Genomic DNA, 18,789 nt, shown 5'->3' with positions numbered 1-18,789 from the left:
TTTTGAAGTTTTTCCATCTAGTGTGGCCATGTTCAAGTGCAGAAATAGTTGCCCCGGTTTAACACAGGAAAGTCAAAAATTGTCAAGGCCTGGTAAGCGCCAGCGCATTCAGTGGGGCCATGGTGGAACTAATGTACTCCGTGAACTCCGCCAGCTCTTTTATTCCTTTTAATTCGAAATAACTGTAACTGTTTCATTTGTCATTCAGAGACGAAGTTCCGGTTGTTGTGAAAAGTGGGTAAACTATTGTTGAGAGATATCAGAAAACAGAGAAGTTTTAGCTGATCCAATTTCTTTCTCAGATTATTTTCTATATTCCTAAAATGGCTACGTTAGTAGAAGGTGGAGACCTTTTGGAATTAATAGAAAACTATGTGAAGGAAAACAAAATCATGATTTTCAGCAAATCATCCTGCCCTTATTGTGTCAAAGTAAGTACTCCGAAACACACCTCTAATTTTTTACAACGAATGAATGAATGTTCATTTTGGAATTGATTGTTGTAATGTATTGGTTTTAATGTACGTTTCTTGAGAGTAGGAGGGGGGAGGCATATATACGCCACTGTACTGAACATAATTTACTGTTCATAATCATCATCTTCTGATGATATATCAAGTACATTTCTCAGACATCATTTTCATTCTTCTTTGAAAAATCCTGCTTCTTCAAAAAAAAACCCCTACTTTATCTGCCTTTATCTGCGCTGTTGATTACCCTTTTTCAAAATAAATTTCAAATTTTCATAGGGGGATAAACCAATAGTGAGACGGGCAATACTGCAATACTGCACCCTCTAAGTTGGTGGGGGTTCCCGTTTGCGAACACCAAGCTGCCTACCTTTTACGCAGCCGGTTATGTGAAGTATGCTAAATACGCGCAAATATACTTTCAACACTGTCTGCAAATTTTGAGTGCATTATGCGATAAAAAAAATTGATTTAGGTGTTATATCAGGCTACCCAACGATTCAACGCAGTGACAGATTTTAGTGGTCCAGAACCTGTAGTGATTCAGCGATAGTACAAGTCTTAATGTGAGCAAAGAGCAATACATCAGTAGAATACTGAATATTTACACCTTTTTGTCTTCCAGTTTAGAAATCACGGCTCTCCTCTGATATGCCCCCCTCTTGGCTGATTTTAATTTTTCGCTCGATACGAAAATCGCCAATAAGGGATAACTTGGCAACCCTGGTTTTGCAACTAGAACGCTGGAAAGTAGTTTCTCGAAGTCTGTCTTTTTGCACGTGTCTGTGTGGTAGGAGGTAGGTGCTCATATGTTCCGCTCTTAGGGAGATTTTAAGTTGAATACTCTAAAATAAAGTTTCAATTCAAACTTTATTTTAGAGTATTCTTTTTCTTGTTGTTTTTTAATGTTAATTTAGTTGAATTTTCTATTTTAATTATGAGTTCGGTTTGTGATGTTGTCCAAATGTATCAATTGAAATTTTTGAATGAATCTTCTTTTTCTTTTTCGTCAGGTCGTCCAACGTTTGGACGTACCGGAGTCCTAAATAGATTTTTTATATTTAAACTAATTGAAAATAAAGAGGTTTTTTTAGAATTTTTAAGGGAAATTGGTTTACTTAAGAATGAAATGTTATGTTCTAGATGTAATTCTGTTATGAAAATTAAAAAAACTAAAAAATGTTCAGATGGGTTAATTTTTTTTTTGTAGAAAGGTTATTGGGGGTGTTGTTTGTGGAAAAGAAGCAGCGATCAGGAGTGGGTCATGGTTTAGTTCTAGCAAGTTGAAAATAGAGGAGATTTTTTTGATAACATATGAGATTTTAATTGGGACCAAAACTGCTGATATTGAAAGTCAATATTTTTTTTCATCACAAACTTTAGCCGATTGGCGAAATTATATTAATGAAGAAATATTAAATTACATTGAATTAAAATCCGAACAAATAGGGGGGGTTGGGAAAGTTATTGAAGTTGATGAATCTAAATTTGGGAAAAGAAAATATAATCGGGGACATGCAGTTGAGGGACAATGGGTTTTGGGGGGGGGGTTGAACAGGGTTCGGGGAAAACTTTTTTGGTTGCTGTTGGGGATAGGGGTAGGGAATCTCTATTTTTGGCAATTAAGCAGTGGATACTACCAGGCACGACGGTGCACTCCGATTGTTGGAGGGCATATGATACATTGGGGGAGGAGGGGTATGAGCATTTAACAGTCAACCATAAACTTAATTTTGTAGATCCAGAAACTAAATGTCACACTAACACAATTGAATCCACATGGAGACACGTTAAAAGTACTCTACCAACATATAATAGATTAGGGGATTTTAAATTTTATTTAGCTTATTATTTATACAAAAAAAATTGTGAATACAAAAATGAGGATATGTTTGTAAAGTTTTTGGAAATAATTCGCGAAATTAATTGGGTGGAGTACAAAATACAAGTAAAATAAGGTTGTTTTTTTTTGTAATTTTTTTTGTCAAAACAAACATAATTTAAATATTTTTGTAAAGTAATGATAATAAAAAATGGGATAATTTCCCTAAGAGCGGAACATATGTGCACTGCCTCATGTGAGGAAGTAAAAGAAAAGTAAAAAAGGTAAGTGAACATATTTTGAATTATTGTGTTTTTAGTGTGTTTCTGGTAGTTTGTATTTTGGTCTGGTTGGCATTTTTGTAGCACAAAAATGGTGTTAATTTCACATAAAATCTGTGACTTTATTGTATACTGAACGGAGGAGATCTGTGACTTATATCCGACTGTGATGTATATTAAAAGTCGGAGGGATAACGGACCGAGCGGCAGCGAAATCCTGGCGAGCCCGAGGTCTCATAGTACTTTCGTAATGAGACCGAGGCAGGGCCGGCGAGCCGAGGTCTCATTACGAAAGTACTATGAGACCGAGGGCTCGTATCCCGGAGAAACAAAGGAAAAAGATTAATGCATTAATTTCATTAAATAATTAATGACATAATTTGAATTTTTCCTGTTGGCGCTAAAAAAGCTTAACTAAGAACGTTTCTTGGCGACGCATTTTTGGCGCCAACAGGAAAAAGTCGCCAAGAGGGGGGTATATCAGATTTGTTCCGAAATCACATTTCGTTTCTAAAGCTACCAGAATTTTCTTCCCTCTCTACAGGTACTACTGACTTAAGTTCAGGGATGAGATTTTTCTGGCTTTTGCCAGAATTCGGACTTTTTCTGTTGGCTTTTTTAATTTTTCCTCCTTTTTTTTTTGCCTTTCTCCATATTTAAAAAAAAAAAAAAAAAAAAAAAAAAAAAAAAAAAAAAAAAAAAAAACAGGAAAAAATACGATTTTTAAAAATTTTCGGTCTTTGATTTCTTATTCTTTCCATTTTTCCCCCTCGAATCTTTGTCCACCACGATATCTGCCAAAAACGTATGTTTTGAATTATGCCAACGTCGTCTAGCACGTGCTGCGCCGAAAGTTGCATGCCTCGTTTGAGATTCCAATCTTTTTGCATCCGGCAAGTATTTCAATTATTTTTAATGTTGGGTTGGTTTTTTTACTATATTTTACCTTATATAATGCTTATTTTATTCATCATTTCAATTATATTTTTATTACTTTAATTTATTTTAGAAAAAATGCAAAAGTTATCAAAAAATGGAGCTTAGCACCCAGGCTCGAATTTTATTGAAACTTGGCATGGTTACTTTTTTGTGTATTCAAGAAAGTGTAAAAAATATTTATGATGAATCTCAAATGGTTTACGTTTTACAGCCTGTTAAAAGTTTTGAGATTTCATGATTAAATGAGGCAGCTGCAAGGTGCTCTTTTGATTGCGAAATCATATTAGGAAGTTTTTAGAAATAATTTTTGGGTTCCAATGCAAGGAAAAAGATAACCAATCATTAAATACATGTATATTTATTTATTTTCAATTCTTACTATGAAAAGTATGTTGTACCACATAAAGAAATTTTAGATAATTCTCTCTATTGTAAAGTTTTACTTTACCAACAGACGTAATTTTAAAATTTATGTTCTCACTTGTTTAACACAATAAACTCAAAAGTTTTTAATGAACAAAAATGCATTTTTCTCTAACACACTAGTTAACACTATTGTGTGATGCAGCCAAGATTGACTTCTGGCAGCCCCAACCCTTTGCTCGGACTCAGGGGTTAGAAATTGTTGCTTCTTTTCCAAAATTTAGATTTGTTAAGGAATAAATACTCTTGCAAGAAATGGTACAATGCAGCAAATTATATAAAATTATTACTTATACTTAATTAAATACGTATTACCTTTAAAACTGGTAAATTAGCCATTTCTTGTAGAATTTTTGAATATCATGGCTTCCTGGTTCTCTTTTGATGTGGTTTTGAATATCATCCCTTTCATAAAATTTTTTTGGATATCATCCCTTTTGCGAAATTTTTTCACATATTTCCTTCTTTATGCTCTCTGGCCACTCTCTATGGCATCTTAGCAGAAGGAAGCAAAAGAGCACAATATTATAGAATGTTGATACAAACTTGTTTGCTGAAGCTTGCACACAGTGGCCAATACCTAGGTTACGCCACAGCACCCTCCCCTGCTGCCCAGAACAGAAAAGGGGATAAAGAATGGATGCTTTTGTAGCTGAGTAGTGAAATGTCAAAAAGGAAAGATTGAAAAAAGTGGGGGAGCAGATAAAAATTCCTGGAGATGTTGGGAACAATGCTCCTTGACCACTGAGTGCTGCAGGGGCAGATTAAACAGAATAAGAGATAAGAAAGCTAGACAATAGTGGCTACTATAGGTGTTTTTGTATGGGGCATTAGTAGCAGGTATGTGTGACCTTCATGCTTTTCCCTCTGTGGCTCCTCATGGACATTCACTCCTAATTGGCTTACCTCCAAGTTTGAATTGCTTGACACGATCTTTCAAGATGGCGATTTAAACAGCAATATTATCGTACCAAGTATGCAGTTTCCCTCGAAAATCAGTGGCGAATGGCAGTTTAAGGAGGGAATTTGTATTGCATTTCTATACTGAGAGTTTTTTTCACTACATTTCTTGGCAAACTAAGAGGGTGGCGGTTTAACAAGGTTCGACTGTATTATGTTTTTTTAAATAATTTATTATGCTTCATTAAATCATACTTTTTACTCATTAATGCAATCATTAATTGTTAAATGCTTTCAGGTGAAGCAGTTGTTTCAATCATTAGGAGTAGATTATTTTGCTTTGGAATTGGATAAAGAAGGTAATTTAAACATCCCATATTTCTTTCGTTTCTTATTTAAGATCATAATGGTGCAAATATAATGCACTCCATTCTTTTCAATTAAATGATCTCAGAATTGATTGATATTGCTCTAATATTGCAACATTTAATTTTTTTTACGTGTACTGAACTTATATAGAATATTCTTTTTAATTGTAAATTAATTTTTAAGTTAGTAAATTTCCTTCCATGTATTGACTTCAGATAAAAATATGTTGTGTGTTCCCCTTCAGTTCAATGCGGAAATTTTGGAAGCCTCATTGACTCATTTCCTACATATTGTCGTGGCATTTAAACCTGATAAGCCAATCTTATTGGTAGGTGCCAGAATCGCTGGAGGGTGCAAAGGGTAGATTTTATGTTTTCCAAAACCTTGTTCAAATTGCTATAAAAAATGTATCAATGCCATGCATGCATGCATGGTCTAATTATTACATTCATCAATAAGGCTATGAACTGGGGCCCTCTAGTTATATTTGAAAATTAATCAGGATCAATTAACTAGTAAAATCTTGTAGTGACTCTGCAAACTAAACAGCTTAAGTCCTGCGTAGTAATGATATATTTACCTGCATATATAAATTACAAATGTTGCAGGGGTGCCCATCTTCCCCAGAAAGAGAGAAAAAATGAAATCCAAAACTCTCTTGAATTGAATATAGTATAACTTTGATTTAACGATACCCAATTTAACGATTTCCACAATTTAATTATACATTTCTCTGGTCCCGATTTAACTACATTGAATGTATATGCTTCTCAATTTAACGATATCCTTGATTTAACCATAACTTTTTCATGTCCCTTGAAAATCGTTAAATCAAGATTGTACTGTAACCTGCAAAAATTTCAATGTTGCATTCTGCGCCATGAACCCACTTCATGGATAGCTACTGAATACTGATTACTTTTGAACACAATATTACGTGTCTATCAGATTCAAAATTATTGGTAAATTTGTCAATAGTCGACTACTGTTTTAAAATCAAGACTTATAGTGAAACATAATCAGATGATTTTTTGTAACTAATTGCAATGACCTAAAAACAAAATTAACAGGCCTGTCATTCTGAATTTTTCATGGGGGAGAGGGGGGGGCAAAGGGTGCAAATTTAATGTATATTGTATTGCAAAGAAAAAGAAAAATACTCCTACTTATATTTCAATACATTAATCTCTGAAGGCTAGGACAGTAGGGAGCAATTGCCCCTTCTGACCCTGCTAAATGATGAGCCTGGAAATCAACTATGTGTAAGATTTTTTTAAATCAGAACTATCAGTATCAAGTACAGCAATGCCTCATTTTGCCATTGAATGGTTTCGCAAAAAAATTTAAGGTCTACCAAGTTGATATTCATTGGACATTCAGTGTTCCGTTCCATCACTAGCATACTTATGTTTTGATATAAAGACAAAAAAAAAAAAAAAATTGAATTTGCTTGTTCCAGAAATGTATTGATTGTTTTGAAAAAAATTGATATTGTTTTTCAAACAAAAATGTCAGGGAATTTCTAAAGGGGAAGTAACTTACCATCCTGTTTAAGCGATAACTAAAGCAGTAGGATAATTTTTTCCCCTTCCTTTAATATTCTTATTTTAGCATTTGAACATTCTTTAACTTTATTTATTCGATAATATTTATATTTAAGATTGTTCATTAATCACACAGATTAATTAATAAATTTGTATTTATTTAAATAATAAAGTAAGAGCTGAGCAACAACAAATTTAACTCGTACACACATCTAGTTGCCATCTTCATCACCGAAACAGATGAAAGAAATTAAAGTGCATGAAATAAATAAACAAGGCTTAACTAAAGACAAGAAAGAATTAAACAATACATAACACTCCCTCCAATTCTTACTTGTCAAAATGAAAAATAATAATAATAATAAAGAAAGCTGAAAACTAATTAAAATGATCAAACAAAAATATAGCACTTTAAAACTTAGCAACACAGTTTATCAAAGTTCTAAGTTTTTCAAACTTATCCCTTGGCAGTGCTTTTGTAAAAATGTCCGCCAATTGTTCATTACTATTGACATATTCAATGTCCACGGTTTTATTCTCGTACTTCTCACGGATAAAGTGGTACTTCACATCGATATGTTTGGTGCGTCGATGGTACACTGGATTTTTGATCAACTTGATCGCACTCTGGTTATCAATGTGTAAGCTAACACTTCTTCCACAGAATGCCTGCTCATCTATGTCACTTAGTAGCTGACGAAGCCATATCACTTCTTTGACAGCTGTAGATGCTGCAATGTATTCCGATTCTGTTGTTGAGGTGGACACAGAAGATTGCCTACTCGTGCACCATGTAATTGCACCAGTTGACAATATGAAAACATATCCCGTGGTTGATTTTCTGGTATCTAAGTCACCAGCAAAATCTGCATCAGAGTAAGCAACAAGGTTGGGACTTCCCGTTTCTGACTTGTATAGGATGCAATACTGCTGAGTTCCTTTTAAATACTTCATTATTCTTTTTACAGCATTCCAATGTATTTGACTGTGTTTGTTTTGAAACCTACTAACAAGGTTTGTTGCATACGTAATATCAGGACGTGTAGTGGCGGAAAGAAACATTAATGATCCAACGGCTTCACGATATGGTACACACGCTTCCTCTAATAGCATATCAGGTTCAGATGACAGAACAACGTTAGGATCAGCCGGAACATTTACTGAGTTGGAGTCCTCAAGGTTGAACCGTTTTAAGATTTTCTTTATGTAAGCCTGAGAATGGATAAAAATTGAACCATCTTTGTTTTGGTCAATTTCAATTCCAACAAAATAACCGGTTTTACAAATTGTAACTTCAAAGTTCAAGTTCATGTTTTCAATGATTTCATTTAGTATACTTTCATCTTCACAAAGAAGAAGGACATCATCCACGTAGAGAACAAGGAAAACTTTCTTGTTTTTGAACATGCCATGGAATAAACAAGTATCAGCTAAACTCTGCTTAAATCCTAAATTCAGCAGGAAATCTGTAAATTTCTGGTTCCAACATCTTGATGACTGTTTGAGGCCATATAACGATTTTTTAAATTTACATACTAAGCCTGGCTCAATGGGTAATCCTGGGGGAGGCTGCATGTATATCTCCTCCTCAATATCACCATGTAAGAATGCCGTCTTTATATCACACTGTAATATTTTTAATTTCTTCTGAGCAGCTACTGCTATAATGGTTCGTATGGTGTCATATCTTGATGTAGGCGAGAATGTCTCTCCAAAATCAACTCCCTCCTTTTGCAGGAGCCCTTTTGCACACAGCCAAGCCTTGAAACGCTGTATCTTTCCATTTGGAAAATACTTGATGTTGAACACCCATTTTGATCCAATCACATTTTTGTATTTAGGATGTTCCACCAATTGCCAGGTATTATTCTTCTGCAGAGAATCAAGTTCTTCTTTTATTGCTTCACTCCACTCATTTGACTGAGGTGAGTTAATAGCCTCTTCATATGTGGTTGGGATTTCAGCAACGTTTAAATCATAATGCTTAGGAGCTTTCAAGTTTTGCCTCGGTCTGAGATTGTAAGAGATAACTTCATCTGTATTACTTGGTGTTTCCAATGCATCATTTTCGTTTGTTTGGCGGTCTATTTCTAAGTCCCTTGTTGTGTCTTCGTTCATAGGTCCACTAACCTGAACAATCTTCTGAGCATCATTTGCTGACTTACTACAATTTTCATCAAATGTGACGTTTCTTGAAATTTTTATGGTTTTAGACGTGGGCTCAAAAAGTCTATAGTTTGATGAGTTCCCAGCATACCCAACAAAAATTGTTTTAATACTTTTAGGTGACAGTTTCTTACGATCAGGAACGTGAATAAAAGCTTCTGAACCAAAAGTTCTTAAGTGCTTGAGGGACAACTGCTTCCCTGTCCATAGTTCACATGGAGTAGACTCTGGTGACCGACTACTCGGTGCATGATTCTGAATGTATACAGCTGTGTTTATTGCTTCGGCCCACAAAAACAGTGGTAAACTCTTGTTGTACAACATTGATCGAGCACTTTCCATGATTGTTCTCATGTTCCTTTCGGCCCTCCCATTTTGCTCGGGAGTATAAGGGGCTGTAGGTTCAAGCTCTATCCCCTTTTTCTGCAGAAAATTCTTGAAATCACCATTTAGGTATTCTGTACCGTTATCTACTCTGAGGGATTTTACACTAGTGGAAAACTTGTTCTCACATAGCGAGACAAAATTCTTGAACTCTTCTAAGGTATCACACTTATGTTTCAAAAATGAAACGCAAACATAACCACTAAAGTCATCTTTGAAAATTACAAAATACTTAGCTCCACCCAATGATGTAGTTGACATTGGACCACACAAGTCACTGTATATTAATTCACCACATCTGGTAGATTTGTTCTTCCTGTTACTGAAAGAGAGTCGATGTTGTTTCCCATACTGACAGCCTTCACACAGAAACTTGTCAGCAGCTAAAAAGTCAATATTATCTATCAGTCCTCTTTCACTTAATTCTTTAAGAGCTTTGATGTTAATATGACCCAATCTTTCATGCCAAAGCTTTACGCTATCTGTAGCAGAAGCCACATTCGCTTCAACAGCTTTTAATGTTTTAAACATCATTTTATACAGATTGTTGGATGTGCGAACTGCTAAGGCGATAACGTCGTTATCCCGATTGAATATTTTGGCATTATCGTTAGTTTTAACGATTTTCATACCCTTACTGGTTACAGTTCCTTCGGAAAATAAGTTTCTCTTTAAACCTGGTACATACAATACATTTGTAATAACACCCTCAATCCATGAGTTGTTTATTAATTTCAAAATTCTAACATTTCCTTTGCCTTCTACTGGAAGCTCTGTATTGTCACCTAAACGAATTTTATCATTTCCATTTAATTTCCTAAACTCACATAAAGATTGCAAGTCATATGTCATATGGGCAGACGATCCACTGTCAAGGATCCATTTACTGTGACAAACAGCGAATTTCTTTGTTTCGGCACTGAAGGCGTCGTAGCTTACAGAGTCTCCATGTTCAAAAGAATCTCCACCACTTTTTCTTGGTTGCTTGAAACGACATTCTTTGGCAAAATGTCCTTTCTTTCGACAGGAATAGCAAATAATTTTCGATTTATCAAATTTTACTTTTGCATTATTTCCTTTCGACTTGTTATCTGAAGCTCCTGAATTTTTATGTTTCGCTACTATAAATGCTGATTCTTTTCGCTCGCTTTCAGTTAAGTTTGATTCCTCATCAATTAGTCTCATTGTTAAGTTTGATAACGTTTGTTTAGTTTCATCCATCGACAGCCAAGCTTGGCGGAAATTTTGATACTTTGCTGGCAAGGTGCCAAGGACTTTGGTTATCAAGGTAGCATCAGTGATGTTTTCACCGGAGTTCTTAATTTGATGCGCTAAATTTTCCACTTGGGCGATATATTCAACAACAGTTTCATTTGTGTCCATCTTAAGTTGATGAAACTTGTCTAACAAATGCATTTTGTTAAAGTCAGATGCCTGCTGATAAATTGCATCAAATTTTCTCAGCATAGCGAGAGATGACGTGCAGCTTTCGATGAGTGTGATTTGCTTAATTTCCATGGCGGCAGTAATTGTGAACATTGCAATGGCGTCATCTTTCTCCCACTTTTCGATATCACGGACAGCTTCGGGTTTCAATTTTTCTCCACTTGCCACATTGTACACACCTTTGGCTTTTAGTGCACAACTTATTTGAAATCTCCATTGGGAGTAGTTATTTCCGTCAAATTTGTTCATTGAAGAAATGTCTAGTCTAGCCATAATCGGTTTCTTTCAATACGATTATACAAATAGGCTTAACAAACCGGCAAAACTTCAAATAGCAACTAATGCTAGGAAACGTTCAGCTCTTAACGCAGATAGCGCAGTGATGCGTTCCTGGGCCCATAACCTGTTCATTAATCACACAGATTAATTAATAAATTTGTATTTATTTAAATAATAAAGTAAGAGCTGAGCAACAACAAATTTAACTCGTACACACAGTACCACTTAAAATCTTCCGAACACTATCTAGTTGCCATCTTCATCACCGAAACCGATGAAAGAAATTAAAGCGCATGAAATAAATAAACAAGGCTTAACTAAAGACAAGAAAGAATTAAACAATACATAACAAAGATCAAAGTTTTGAACCATCTATATCATATAATCCATCTATATCGTATAATCTTCCAAAATTTTCCAAACTATGCTGCCTTGATTTTCATTTTTATCTACTCATCAACTTACTTAAATCTATGCCTGTTAGATCAATGTGATCACACTAAGCTGTGTTCACAAAATGTAAAAGTGGTGTTGTTTAATTAAGATATCTGTTAACATTACAGATAATGGAAGTGAATTGCAAGATGCCATGGCTAAGAAAGCTGGTCGGAGATCTGTTCCTCAGGTGTTTATCAAAGGGACTCATATAGGCGGATGTGATGATACCATGGCAGCTCATAAAAGTGGCAAACTTGTGTCTTTATTGTAATAATTTGCTAATAGGAATGTGGTTAATGTTTTAAAATGCTTTTGCAATTTTATGTTCATTTGTAAAGTTAGCTTTAATCAAATTATAAAAGCAGTTGTATTTTATGATGATTTAAAGGGGCTTTAAAAATTTGTACCAGCCTTGGATCTGGTAAGATTGTGCTTAAAGCGTTTTTGATACATTTGTGCCTTCAGTGTAAAAAATTTTAATCTTTTTGTAATTATTCTCATGTACTTAAAAGTCTCTCATATCGCTTCTGCAATGTAATTTTTACTGTAGTTAAAATAGCATATTTACAGTATTGCAGATATTACAATTGTGTGGGGCACCCCATGACATAAGAGTCCCAAAAGGGATCCTAAACTTTAAAAAAAATGTTTATGCTAAACAAATGAACTCTCCAAAAATGCATTGTGGCATTCTCTGAAATGTGTGAATCTGCCACTGCTGTAGTTAGCAATAAGTGTTAAAATTAATGATGTGTAATATTTTTTAATATCATTAGAATGACTTGATTTAAATGCATAATTCATTAGCTATACTTTTATTTGAATATGTTAATGGTTACTACTGATTGATTTCATTTAAATTTTTTTGGCAAAGGAAGTGCGATTGATATACTGATGATATAACTTTACATCATGTTTACGTGTTGATAAGATTACATTTGTATGACTTTATGCTACAATTTGATTTTGATTCCTTCGAATTCACATCCCAAATCCCAGTATAATTTCCATAAATATTGAGCAACTATTTAACCCTTAAATGCATTATCAAAAAAAAAAAATCATCATTTTACTTTAGAAGTTGTGCATTCAAGTGGTTTGGCAGGGATCATATTCTATTTGCGCCTGTGTGTGTGTGTGGAATTAGAATGAGCTGTTTTTTACTTGTTTTATAAAGAATGAATAGTATAAAATATAATAAAAGAGTTGTACAATGTATGTCATGTTCTATTTTTAATTAGTATTGCATTATATAATATATTTTTTAAATGAAAAACTTTGATTTACATCAAGTTAAGAGTTTTAATGTAACTAAATCTTTTCTAACAACATTTCATTATTTTGAAAAGCAAAATGGAATCTTACTCAAGAATAGGGGGGAGGGGTTTGAAAAATCTTATGTATCCTTACCAGGGCCGGATTTAGGGGAGGGCAGGCGGGGTTACTGTCCTGGGGCCTCCACAGCAAAGGCCCCCCCCCCCCCCACAATAAAATTTTTACAAAATATCCTAACACTTTCACGGGTAAGCAAATTTTACATTTTAGGGGCCTACACTCCTTCGGTGCCCGGGGCCTCCACACTTCCAAATCCAACCCTGATTCTTACAGGGGAGGGGGGGGGTGAAAAATTGCCAAAATCATCCCTACGGAATTAATGAATGGCTCCTGACAGTTTCAAATTAAAAAGCATTTTTAGGGTGTATTTTAATCTTTATCTCTTTATAGTAAGTAAAAGTAAGGTTTCAAAGAAATTCTGGAAGGATGAAGTCTGTGGCGGACCTGCGTCCAGGAGACCCCATAGCACCCACTGTCTTGAAATTTTGTACAAAAGTACTTCGAGCCTCAGTGGTTTGCACTTGGGGTTTTGTTTTTTAAAATTCGAATTAGTTTTTGTGTAATTAATTTTTTAAGCTCAAATTTCGCTTAAATTGCCTATTATCTTATATCTTTAAACGAGCAATTCTTGTGGGTATATATATATTTCTTATCTCGGAAACGGCTCTAACGATTTGGATTTAATTGTAGTTTTGCATTACAAGTTCATCTACATCAGTGTTTTTTCTGTAAAAACGCGATTTTTTGCAAAAAACAGTTTTTTAATATAAAGTTGAATTAAGTTAAGCCTTGAAGTAAACTGAATTCACGCATCAGGCAGACGATTTGCAACCATAACAATGAAAATTTGTCTCTTCTCGCTTTGAAATTTTAAACTTGCTTAGGGTTGCCAGGCTTGGCTGATATTGGCCACTTTGGCTAATTTTAAACACACTTGGATGAAAACAAATTCAAAAGCATTATGTAAGTCGATGTAAGGCTTTTTTCTTTTTTAAGTGAAACTATTGCTTGACCGTCCTATTTTATTTTATTTATTTATTTTCTTTTTACACTTCAAATAGTTTAACATGTTTTTTAAATCACGCATCTAAATTTTATTTCGAAGAAACGTATGTCTTAAGACTGTTTATGTTTTGTTAAGACAGTTGTTATCATTTGTTGGAATGGTTTGTTGGATCATCAGTTTTGATTGATACGATGCCGTCGCAACACACATCTGTTGCGACGGTAACGATTGATATTCTGCTGTATGTAGCATTTTCTGGCGTAAAGTGACCAACTACACTGAAAGTACTTATTCAAAAAGAAGATCTCAATTGGGATAAAATCCTGAAACGCATCATAGTATGAAAGGAAGTATTTAGTTAAAAACCAATTTCACCATAGCAAAACTGGCTCCAAGGTCGAAATATTTTAACTACTAACAAGAAAATTGCATAGTGGAAATAAATGTAACAGTTAGTTTAAAGCAAAATGTTGATTTAATTACATTCAGAATCTTCTTCGTTTGGTACTTTAGTGTTATAAGAAGGTCGAGTGCATAATATTTCATTAACGTGAAGCTTTTTAAGTATATTTGGAAAAGTATTGAACCTTAAAAAAAAACACGAGTTGACAAAAAATAATTCTTTTAAAGCCAAGCGAGGCTCGGTCGTCCAGGTACTTGCTTATTAAAGAGGTGAAAAATTATTTGCACTTATTAATATTATATATCGTTGGAAAGGGTAGAGTTTTCCGCATTCTACTCAATTTGTTTCAATGCTCTAACTTAAATACGGCGGGAGTTATTTGTGTTTTTATTTTGAACATTTTTAGGCTTAGCTAAAATTTAGACATTACTTTCTTCATTAAATCTATCAGTAAAAAGCCAAGGAATCCCCTCACAGTTTTCTTTTGACACCACTGGAAAGAGGGGCTTTTTTTACTCCAGATCTAACTCGACTTACGGTCAAAAAACTAGGCTTCTATATCCAAAGGAAAAAAATTAATTTCAAATAATCTAATCTCTGTTAAAATGATTGATGTTTTATTTGGTGTTGCCATAGTTACATCTTTTTGATTCGCTTTTTTCTTCTTTCTTGTTCACTAACTTTAAGGGTTTCGATTTTAACGGAAAATCTTAGCCTCAACTCAATTCAAGCCCCGAGCTAAAGAGCAAAATACATTACTAGAGACCACAAATATGAAAAGCAACTTTTCAAACACACAAAACTGCAGTTTTGAAATTCTCAGGAGCCTTTAGCCCTTATGGCTCTGTAAGTTGGTACAAGTTATTTTGAAACCCGGGGAAGGGGTGCTTTTTGTTCCAAAGGGAGATCATAATAATGAATTTTCAATCTGTTTCTTTCTAATTGACAATTTAAATCTTTGCGAATCAAGATTGCAAAGCAGTCTTCGGGGGTTGATGACTGCTAGCGAACAGGGAGCAGAGCCCCCTAGTTTGGTAAATTTAAGTGACAGATGAACTTAACTACTTATTCATGTAAACACAAAGAGAAATGTTTTGCTAAAAAATTGTTTTCCCTTTAGTAGAAACTTTCATGAAATGCTGAAAAAAAGCTTAATTTTAGTGCTTAATTGTGATGAAAATTGCAATGAATTTTGAATAATAAATTTTAATTCTATTGTTTTATTTTCAAAAAAAAAATTGATATCCATTTAAATTTGAGAAAAATCTTGCCTAAATAGGTTGGTGGTTGTACTTTTGATTATATATATCATTTAAGTATGTATTTAATTAAGTCATTTTATATTTTTTTATGAAATTACATAAATTAAAATTGCTTATGTCATTTGAGTAAAACGGTTTGTGATCATAGCTCTTTATCATCCCATTGAAGGATACTTAATTACATATCGTTTTTTGTATTACTGAGATATATGTTATATAGGAAAGTTTCTTATATATTTCGTTTAGATACATTGTTCAACATTTTAAGTTAAGTTATTTTTAGAAAGGGTTTATTTTTGTAATTAAAATGTCTTGCAAATATTTCCGTGCATTTGACTAATAAATTGCATTGAGCGGAATGATTTGGCAATTTTTATTCATTTTAGTTTCTTAATTGCAGTTTTTCTAAAGTTTTAACCCTTTGTATAGATTCAAACTTGTAAACTATTTGTGTGCTTTTTAAAATTATTATTATTAATTTACTACTGTATACATACATTTTAAATCTGAAGTTTTAAATCAGGGTGCAAATAGGTATTGTATACTTATTTTATAAAAGTTTTTTCTATAAATATATCTACAAAGAATGTTACAATCCTTTCAAATAATTTGAGATTTTTTTAAAAACTGTTTATCGTACACAATGAAATTGAATGTGATGTGCCTTTTGGGATTTATAAACCCTTTTCTTAGGGAAAAAAAACTATGTAATGCATCATTACAAGTTTTGACCAGAAGGGGGTTCCCAGGAATCTGAGAAAGTGCGTATAAGTCTTTATTTTACTTTCTATATTTCGAGGGGACCTTAGAAGCATTGCTGCAAATTGGTTTGGGGAGGGGGGGGGGGGGTGATTGATTCCCACTGGGAGATGTGACTCTTGGAAATTTCAAAAGGCACAGTTGCTCTACAGGTGGTTCTGAAGTGTAACATGTGAATCACAGCTGGTGTTTCTATTTATTTATTTATTTATTTATTTTAATTTTTTTAAGCTACTACTTATCAAGGACAGATCCCGAAAATGTTAAAGGAGGGGACCATTATTTTTTAATCTTTACCCTTTGGAACTTCAATTTCTGAACAATTTTGGAGGAGTGTAAGGTTGTCTAAAACTGAGGTTTCAGAGCTTCAATTTCGAAAACAATCCTGTAGAAAGTTCCGGTCCCTATCTCTAGACTAGAGTAACAAGAGATGGACTACGATTTCATTTTCAAGATCTAAATTTCAGGGAAGAGCTCTATTTCTCATTATGCCATCAATGATTATGTAAAATCTCGTTTTTAGAATGTTAGTAATGTAAATGTATCTGAAGAAAGTTCCTGTACCTCGGCTAAAGATGGGGTGATCGCCCCAATGCCCCTCCACTGCTACTAATGGGCTCATGCTAAAAGAATTTTGAAAGAAGCTTTTGTTTTAGCTTCAAAAATTCAGCCCAAAGTTGGCTGTTCTCAGAAAATTAACAAAGGCTCATTTTAGAATGGACAGCATAAAAAGTATTTAACCAGTTCTGTAAGTTTTTTTCTGTGAATAACTAAGAAACATTATTTTACTTCGAAATATTTTTTTATTCGAGACTTTGTTAATATGAATTATTAATAAATTATTTTTTAAGGGAGGGGATTTTGTATTTTTACCAATTTAATTATTTATTCTTTTAGGGGAAAAAGAAGAATAATAAGCAGAGATTAAAATCTAAATGTTTTTTTAATAAAAGTTTCCTACCATGTTTTATTGTAAGCTTAAGATGCATATAACCTTAGAAATTAAACTTTAAAATGAAAAATCTTTAAAAATGAAATTTTTTTAAAAAGTGTTTAAGTTACTAAAAGTGGCAATTTTTAAAAATCTGAAAATAGGCTAACATGAAGCTGATAAATATATATATATATATATAATTATTTTATTTATTGAAACTCTAATATATTAATGCTTAATAATTACCATTATATTGTACTGTTTCATTAACAAGTAAAATCTTCCTACATTCATTGTTGCTTAGCTGGTGCGAAACACAGAAACAGAATTATGAATAGCCAATGTAAAATTATTGCTTCTAAATTATTTTTCTTAAATCATAATGTCATTTTTATTTATAAGTAGGAACTTATTATTTACTAGTGGTACCCCCACGGCTTTGCCCTTAGTAGAAAATTAAAAGATCATTTGTTTCGCCTGTATGTTTACAAATAATGGATGATGAATTTCTCACCAATTTGCTCGCCTTTGGTTGCATATGATATTTTTCTCGTCCATGTTATGGTAATTTACTAGTCCACGTTATGATAATTTGTTCTCCATCTTATGATAATTTGCTCGGTAAAATGTTCTTAAAATTGGAATAGAAAAAGAACAAAATTGAATTTTCGAAAAATTGCTTCAAGGTGCTCACCCCTCTGCTACGAACTAATTTTGTGCCAAATTTCATGAAAATTGGCTGAACGGTCTAGACGCTTATGCACGTAACAGACATCCAGAGACACAGACTTATTATTAGTAAAAATATTGCGTGTTTGTTTGGTTTTAGTATTTATGTTTTTATTTATTTTTCAACCTTTTATTCCTTTGAATTCTTGCTGAAATGTGTTTCCATTAAAAATATATTTCAGAAAACATGATATATGTTTTTCGGTTGCAACTTCATTTTCAATCAGGGATTTTGTTCTTATTTTTCAGTGATTTATTTCTTTTGCTACAAATGGATGACAAAATAAAACATATTTTGTAATTATTTTTATTTAACAGTAGTACTAACTTAACTATCGGTTAGGCAATAGCTAAAATTTGTTTCTGTTAATGGGCTCTACTAGTGGTCAAAGCCAGGAGGGGGAAATTACGTTAGACAAGTGGCATCAGTGCTTGCGCTTGTTTCAAGCGCCCCCTTTTCCAGACCCCGAAGAGTTCCTATTTTTCCTACTTTTTAGAGCTCTCTCCTAATTTTCCTACTTTTTCCTTTTTTTTCCTACTTTTTCTTTCTTTAGTATAGCACTTCTAATTGTGCATTGATTATTATTTTTACAATGCCGCACCGATAATTTTCTACGTGTTTCAATTTTGAGAAGCAAAAGAAGCAAGCAGATCCTGAGCTTTTCATTGACTGACTACATTAATTTCTGAAAGGAACGCCGTGGCGGCGGCGTTTGCGTGTTTAAAAGTTAAATTTTCGTAAGTGACTTTTTTGCCGTTGCAGCGTTTATGATCGACTTTTCTTTTTATCGCTCCGACTTCAGTCGTACTGTATTAACAAAACTAAAAAAAAATAGGTACTGGCACATTCTGATGCAATTATATATTATTTACCCGTCAATTAGAAGCTTTAATTAAAGT

At 33.5% G+C, this 18,789-nt stretch overlaps 1 protein-coding gene across 1 annotated transcript; it reads left to right on the top strand.

Annotated features, from left to right (window-relative positions):
- The first annotated feature begins 214 nt into the window (after positions 1 to 214).
- On the top strand, positions 215 to 12,907 carry LOC129232325 (uncharacterized). The gene is made up of 3 exons (XM_054866481.1): positions 215 to 431; positions 5,134 to 5,194; positions 11,587 to 12,907. Exons 1-3 carry the CDS (start codon positions 324 to 326, stop codon positions 11,730 to 11,732), a joined length of 315 nt encoding a protein of 104 aa, XP_054722456.1. The 5' UTR covers positions 215 to 323; the 3' UTR covers positions 11,733 to 12,907.
- Positions 12,908 to 18,789: the final 5,882 nt, after the last annotated feature.

This window comes from Uloborus diversus, unplaced genomic scaffold (assembly GCF_026930045.1).
Source record: "Uloborus diversus isolate 005 unplaced genomic scaffold, Udiv.v.3.1 scaffold_1147, whole genome shotgun sequence".
NCBI lineage: Eukaryota > Metazoa > Arthropoda > Arachnida > Araneae > Uloboridae > Uloborus > Uloborus diversus.
Note: the sequence above shows the minus strand (reverse complement) of the source record. Positions and strands in the feature narration are given on the sequence as shown.

Bases quoted from the DNA above. Each gene is read 5' to 3' on its own strand.
- LOC129232325 (XM_054866481.1), top strand. From the start codon at position 324: ATGGCTACGTTAGTAGAAGGTGGAGACCTTTTGGAATTAATAGAAAAC. The intron at 432-5,133 runs GTAAGTACTCCG...AAATGCTTTCAG, and splicing joins CCTGCCCTTATTGTGTCAAA to GTGAAGCAGTTGTTTCAATC. The intron at 5,195-11,586 runs GTAATTTAAACA...TTAACATTACAG, and splicing joins TTTGGAATTGGATAAAGAAG to ATAATGGAAGTGAATTGCAA.